General features: G+C 44.0%; 1 protein-coding gene across 1 annotated transcript in view; it reads right to left on the bottom strand.

Annotated features, from left to right (window-relative positions):
* The window catches only part of LOC120554775 (protein EFR3 homolog B-like), a 21,888-nt gene extending 20,918 nt beyond the window's left edge, over nucleotides 1–970 (bottom strand). The window contains exon 1 of the mRNA XM_039793803.1: nucleotides 584–970. Within this exon, the coding sequence (XP_039649737.1) occupies nucleotides 584–851 (268 nt within the window). The 5' untranslated portion in view covers nucleotides 852–970. The remainder of the gene's footprint in view (nucleotides 1–583) is intronic.
* Between the last annotated feature and the right edge of the window lie 6,909 nt (nucleotides 971–7,879).

Below are 7,879 nucleotides of genomic sequence, written 5' to 3' on the forward strand. Positions count from 1 at the left end.
GGGGTTTTTGGGACATTATAAGATGTCACCTTGGACTCTCAAAAAGTAAAGTATGAGGGACATTTTTTATTATTTTCAGACATCTTATAATAAATTATTAATTGAAAAATACAGAAAAAATATAGTAATTTATATGCAAAAAAACCCAAATATATATATATTTACTTAGAAATATAAATACATACAGAGATAAATGAACAAACAAATGTAAAAAAATAAAAGTGGAAAATTATTTTTATATTTACTAATTTATTTATTTTTTTAAACTAATAATTATTTTTTAATTTTCCAATTTATATAATTTATTCATAAAAATTGTATTTCTTTATGTACCCAGAGTTTTAAATAAAGGTTTAAATTAAATTTTCCTTTTTTTATTTCTTCTAATATATTTCAGCCATATTTTTTAGAATTGTTTTTTTTTATATTTCACATTTTTTCCTAATTCTCCGACAGATCTTTATGTTTTTTGAGTCACTCCTGTGGCTCCATTTAACAGAGCCAATCATTAGAGATGAAAGGGTGAAAGCACTTTTAAAAAGGCCTTTACAAACAACCTCCAGCATCAGGAGGAGCCCAGTACCTCCTGGTGTCTGATGGTCCAGCACGGAGCAGCAGTCCTGCAGCAGCCTCCGAGGAGCCTGGGTAACGGTCGACATGGCGACGGCCGCCCTCGGCAACGACATCCCCCTCGGCAGGCTGGGGATGGTCACGCCCCGGGGCATGCTGGGTAAACTGGGCAGACTGGGCAGAGAGATGCCTCTGGGTAAACTGGGAGGGTTGACGCCTCGGGGCAGCGAGCTGAGGAAGGAAGACGGCATGCTGGGAAACCTGGGGAGAGTTCCTGGCATCTCCGTGGCAACCTGGCTGACAGATGGCGATTATGGGATGGATCCCGAGGAAGAGGAAGCAGGACCTGTGGGGAGAGAGGAGAAGAAGTGAGGAGGTGGAATGAGAAGCAGGACTGAAGTGAAATACCTCCTCCTCCTTTCTCCTGCACACATTCCTCTACAGCTTAACCCTTCACTCTACAACAGGGGGGTCAAACTCGAGGCCCGCGGGCCGAAACAGGGCCCTGGCAGGTTTTGATCCGGCCCGCATATCAATTTAGGTCCACGATAAATGTTGGCCCGCCTAGTTGTGCACCAAAACGAAAAGCCAGGACACAGGCTGTGTCTCAAAGCGCCTACTGTCCCACTTCAAAACACTTAGTTTTAAGTACATCATGTAGATAACGCACTGAAAGTACCAGGATGAGCCCCTAAAAACAGTCAAAAAGTTCAGTGTGGAACGATGCAGCCTACTCGCACTAAATGGGCGCCATCTGGACTACGCAGCGGAAAGGGGGAGGGACCAGGGACGTGGACCGGCAGCTGATTGGACGAAACGTGTTTCTGAAAACATTTTAAGAGAGAAATAGGCAGTTGCTGAATCGGTCTTCATTTCAGATCAACAAAAGGTCAGTTTAAGAGATTTTCTCGTCTGATTTTCAGAGGCGGCGAGCCGAGCCGGCTGCTCGTCATTTCCGGTAAGTGTTTTAACGTAAGTGGTCCGTTTGGGACGATACTAACCATCCAAAGTGGGCACTACAACAGGAAGTGGTCAGTGACCATTAGCAGTATGCTGACAGAAGTGTGCGGTTTGAGACACAGCCAGACCCATAAGCGAACTAAGAGTCTGCCAGAGGGGCCCCCAAGAGCACTTGAAATGTCCCAAAATATAACTCATAACAGAGCCGGTCTATGTAAAGATAGCATTGCTGCTAATAGGGTCTCACATTAGTCTTTACATGCTTATTTGTACATTATGAGTGCTTAAACTATTATTTACAATACACAAGTTGGTTTAGTGCCAAGTGCAGTGGCAACATGTTACAATGTGGAGAGTCCCCCCAAACCAGATCCTGCTTAGTGCCCCCCAAAAGTCTAGAGCCGGCTCTGTTGTCTACGGCAACTACACCACACTTAGAGCAGAATTTGGTAGATTTTCCGACTTTGAGAGTCCCAGAAATTCCCCCAGAAGAAGTTTTCAAAATTAAAGCTGAGAAACAGGTTGGCTGTGAGTCGACTTTTAAAATGTAATCTTTGTTTTGCTTGATTTGTTAAATTCTCAGATTTCTAAGGAGCTACTTGCTGCCTTTTCTTAGGGCTTTATGAGGACCAAACTGTGAGTGAGAAGACTATATGGGACATGGAATAATACAGTCAGAGATATTTGACTTTTTCAAAATAAAAGCATGAAAATAAACTCCACATGTCTGGTCCTTGTCTGGTGGGATTCTCCTTTTGCAGTGTGGCCCTCTGGGAAGTTGAGTTTGACACCCCTGCTCTAAAACATGACGTATAAATATTACACTCTAAAACCTCTAGTATAAAGTACAATATTACACTCCAAAACCTCTAGTATAAAGTACAGTATTACACTCTAAAACCTCTAGTATAAAGTACAGTATTACACTCCAAAACCTCTAGTATAAAGTACAATATTACACTCTACAACCTCTAGTATAAAGTACAATATTACACTCTAAAAACCTCTAGTATAAAGTACAATATTACACTCTAAAACCTCTAGTATAAAAAAGTACAATATTACACTCTTAAAAACTCTAGTATAAAGTACAATATTACACTCTACAACCTCTAGTATAAAGTACAATATTACACTCTAAAACCTCTAGTATAAAGTACAATATTACACTCCAAAACCTCTAGTATAAAGTACAGTATTACACTCCAAAACCTCTAGTATAAAGTACAATATTACACTCTACAACCTCTAGTATAAAGTACAATATTACACTCTAAAACCTCTAGTATAAAGTACAATATTACACTCTAAAACCTCTAGTATAAAGTACAATATTACACTCCAAAACCTCTAGTATAAAGTACAATATTACACTCTACAACCTCTAGTATAAAGTACAATATTACACTCCAAAACCTCTAGTATAAAGTACAATATTACACTCTAAAACCTCTAGTATAAAGTACATTATTTGTCTCTAAAATATGAAGTATAAAGTACATTATACTCTAAAACATGAAGTATAAAGTACAATATTTGCCTCTAAAACTTCTAGTATAAAGTACAATATTACACTCCAAAACCTCTAGTATAAAGTACAATATTACACTCTAAAACCTCTAGTATAAAGTACATTATTTGTCTCTAAAATATGAAGTATAAAGTACATTATACTCTAAAACATGAAGTATAAAGTACAATATTTGCCTCTAAAACCTCTAGTATAAAGTACAATATTACACTCTACAACCTCTAGTATAAAGTACAATATTTCCCTCTAAAACGTGAAGTATAAAGTACAATATTTCCCTCTAAAACGTGAAGTATAAAGTACAATATTTCCCTCTAAAACGTGAAGTATAAAGTACATTATTTCCCTCTAAAATATGAAGTATAAAGTACATTATACTCTAAAACATGAAGTATAAAGTACAATATTTCCCTCTAAAACATGAAGTATAAAGTACAATATTTGCCTCTAAAACATGAAGTATAAACTACATTATTTCACCATAAAGTTTAACAACATGCAAATACTCAAATAAACACCACTCAAGTACTCCACCTTACTACAGTAACGTGTAGTACTTGAGGGTCCCACACACAGACGTCCTACCTGCTCGACTCCAGCGCTGCAGTGGTTTCCCTCCAACAGACAGACAGACAGGCAGACAGACAGAGAGAGACAGACAGACAGCTGCTTATGTAACATCTGCCGAGCCCGTTGTGGCCCGGCAGCGTAGATCTATAATCAATAGATGTGATCGATCCAGAGCTCTGCACGCATCTCTCACATCATATCACACGTTGTCTTTACATCTGAGGATTTAAATACCTCCTACTGGTCATACTGCTGACTGTATTCGTAGTAGTACAAAAACATCAAAGTACTGATGGGGTTGCTGTCATTCAAACAGTTTCTACACAATCTGATATTTTTAAAACATGGATCATCTATAAAGGTTGCACAGAGGGCGAAAACAAGCGCTCCCCCCGCCTCATCGGTCTGCTGCTGTGGAGCGCCCTCTACTGGTTGGTGCTAGTTATCTCAACAAGAGAGAAATAATTAATAAAATTAAAATAAATAAAATAAGAGGAAAAATAAAATAAAATAGAATAATACATAAATTAGAAAAATAACAAAAAAAAGAGAAAAATAAAAAAGGGAATAAATATATAAATTAAAGTAAGAAAAAAATAATTTGAGAAAAATAAAACAAATTAGAGAAAAACTATTTAAAAAATACATAAAAGAGAAAAATAAAAAAAAACAGGATAAATAAATAAAACAAAGTAAGTTGCTGTTTCCAATGTGTTTTTATTAATTTCAAATAAAAATTATTTTTTATTATTTACAAGATTTGGTCCTGATAAAGACTTTTTCAAAGATTTTTTTTTTTTGGGGGGGGCATTTTAGGCCTTTATTTGACAGGACAGCGAAGACTTTGAGTTAAAGGTCCCATGGCATGAAAATGTCACTTTATGAGGTTTTTTAAACATTAATATGTGTTCCCCCAGACTGCCTATGGTCCCCCAGTGGCTAGAAATGGTGATAGGTGTAAACCGAGCCCTGGGTATCCTGCTCTGCCTTTGAGAAAGTGAAAGCTCAGATGGACCAATCAGGAATCTTCTCCTTATGAGGTCATAAGGAGCAAGGTTACCACCCCTTTCTGCTTTGCCCGCCCAGAGAATTTGGCCCCCCAGAGAGAGAGAGAGACATCATGGCTTTCTCAAACGAGCAAGTGGCGATAGTGACAGGCCACCCCCCCCCACCCCTCCACCTTGCACATCCTCCGCCTCACCGGGCCCGATAGCACTGAAGTCATTCTAAAAAAGGAAGACGTGTTGGGAGTTTAAAGTTTAATCTATCAGCTAGCGTTGCTCTGATTGGTTGTAGTGCTGTCCTATTACGTGCAGAGGGAACCAGAAAGTCCCGCCCCTCTGATTGAGCCCAGCCAATGGGGAGTCCCCAGACCAAACAGGCTGGCTTGTCAGGCTAATCTAAAAGGTTAAAAGGATTAATCCTCCGGCTGACTGACCCCCACTGACCCCCCTACGAACAGTCCTCCGAGCTCCGCCTCCAGCTCCTGCAGGTGGGAGGGGCTAAACGTGTCGGCCGTGTCGCCCAGCGTCCTCCACCAGGGCAGCCTGCTCGCCTGCAGCGTTGCATTGTGGGCGTCGCGGGCGCGGGCGGCGATGGGACCCGAGGGGCTCAGGAAGGACTCTGCGTCTTTTAAGGTGACGCTAGAGAGGGGCGGGGCCTCTGCGGGGAGAAGAGGAAGGTTTGGGAGTTTCTGGTAAACAACCGGCTAATATTCACCAAATACTCTAATGAAATGAAAGGGGGGTGTGTGTGTGTGTGTGTGTATATGTGTGTGTGTGTGTGTGTGTGTATGTGACCTCTGAGCAGCTCCAGCTGTGTGTGTGTGTGTGTCTGTGTGTGTGTGTGTGTGTGTGTGTGTGTGTGTGTGTATGTGCCTCTGAGCAGCTCCAGCTGTGTGTGTGTGTGTGCGTTGTGTGTGTGTGTGTGTGTGTTTGTGTGTGTGTGTGTATGACCTCTGAGCAGCTCCAGCTGTGTGTGTGTGTGTGTGTGTGTGTGTGTGTGTGTGTGTGTGTGTGTGTGTGTGTGTGTGTGTGTGTGTGTGTGTGTATGTGACTCTGAGCAGCCCGCCGGGTGTGTGTGTGTCCGTGTTGTGTGTGTAATGTATTGTGTGTCTGTGTGTGTGTGTGTGTGTGTGTGACCTCTGAGCAGCTCCAGCTGTGTGTGTGTGTGTGTGTGTGTGTCCGTTTTGTGTGTCCGTTTGTGTGTGTGTGTGTGTGTGTGTGAGTAAGACCTCTGAGCAGCTCCAGCTGTGTGTGTGTGTGTGTGTGTGTGTGTGTGTGTGTGTGTGTGTGTGTGTGTCTGTGTGTTGACCTCTGAGCAGCTCCAGCTGTTGTGTGTGTGTGTCTGTGTGTGTGTCCGTTTGTGTGTGTGTCTGTGTGTGTGTGTGTGTCCGGTGTGTGTGTGTCCGTTGTGTGTGTGTGTGTGTGTGTGTGATCTCTGAGCAGCTCCAGCTGTGTGTGTGTGTGTCTGTGTGTGTCGTGCGTGTGTGTGTGTGTTAGTTTGTGTCTCTGTGTGTGTGTGTGTGTTAGTTTGTGTCTCTGTGTGTGTGTGTGTGTGTTAGTTTGTGTGTGTGTGTGTGTGTGTGTGTGTGTGTGTGTGTGTGTGACCTCTGAGCAGCTCCAGCTGTGTGTGTGTGTGTGTGTGTGTGTGTGTGTGTGTGTGACCTCTGAGCAGCTCTCTCTGTGTGTGTGTTTGTGTGTATGTGTGTGTGTGTGTGTGACCTCTGAGCAGCTCCAGCTGTGTGTGTGTCTGTGTGTGTGTCTGTGTGTGTGTTTGTGTGTGACCTCTAAGCAGCTCCAGCTGTGTGTGTGTGTGCGAGAGACCTCTGAGCAGCTCTAGCTGTGTGTGTGTGTGAACCTCTGAGCAGCTCTAGCTGTGTGTGTGTGTGCGAGAGACCTCTGAGCAGCTCCAGCTGTGTGTGTGTGTGTGTGTGTTTTGTGTCTGTGTGTGTGTGTGTGTGAGACCTCTGAGCAGCCGATGTGTGTGTGTGAGTGTGTGTCTGTCTTTGTGTGTGGTCTGTGTGTGTGTGTGTGTGTGTGTGTGTGTGTGTGTGTGTGTGTGTGTGAGACCTCTGAGCCGCCCAGCTGTGTGTGTGTGTGTGTGTGATGTGGTGTGTGTGTGTGTGTGTGTGTGTGTGTGTGGACCTCTGAGCAGCTCCTTAGCTGTGTGTGTGTGTGTGTGTGTGTCTGTGTGTGTGTGTGTGTGTGTGTGGGGCGTTGTGTGTGTGCGTGTGTGTGTGTGTGGTGTGTAAGACCTCTGAGCAGCTCCAGCTGTGTGTGTGTGTGTGTCTGTGTGTGTGGTGTGTGTGTGTGTGTGTGTGTTCTAGTGTGTGTTGACCTCTGAAGCAGCTCCAGCTGGTGAACCCAGGTGGACCCAGGAATAACGGAATGGATCCCGAGGACACCCCAGGAAAGACCCGGAGTAGAATCAGCCAGGCCCGAGCCGTGGAAGATACGAGGCCGACGGGATGACGACCCCAGACCCAGCAGAGTGAGAATGACAGAGGACGTGGAAACGGATGACGATACAATCAGACAGGATATACACGATCGACCATAGACACAAACACAGGAAATGGAAGGAATGAAAATGAAAATGAGAACCTAGAACAGGACCAACACATACAACAGACAAGGAGAACCAAGGAACCAACAGAAACACCCAAAAATCCCAAACAGGAACCAGGAAAAACCCCAGGAACCAGGAAGGAACCAGGAAAAACCCAGGAAAGGAAACCCAGTAAGACAGATGGAAAAGGACCCCAGGAAACCAGGAAGGAGCCCCAGAAACCCCAGGAAGAGCCCCAGGAAACCAGGAAACCCCAGGAAGAACAGGAACCCCAGTGGAAACCAGGAATGAAGACCCAGGAGCCCAGGAAACCCAGTGTGTGAAGAACCCCAGGAAAGGAAGAGACCCCAGGAACCCAGTCCCCAGGAAACCCAGCCCCAGGTCCATCCAAAGGACCCCAGCCCCAGCACAACCCCAACCCCAGGAAGAACCCCAGGCCCCAGGAAACCCAGGAACCCCAGGAAACCCCAGTGGAACGAGGAACCCCAGAAACCAGCCCCAGAACCAGGAAACCAGGACCCAGACCCAGGAACCCCAGGAAACCCCAGGAAACTTGTATGGACAGGAAACAGGGGAAATGGAAACCGAGAAGAAATGGGAAACAGGAAGGAAAGCCTGACACAAATGGAATGGACAATCTTATCTGGGACAACACACACACACAGACAGGACAGTGGA

Source organism: Perca fluviatilis, chromosome 24 (genome assembly GCF_010015445.1).
Source record: "Perca fluviatilis chromosome 24, GENO_Pfluv_1.0, whole genome shotgun sequence".
NCBI classification, from domain to species: domain Eukaryota; kingdom Metazoa; phylum Chordata; class Actinopteri; order Perciformes; family Percidae; genus Perca; species Perca fluviatilis.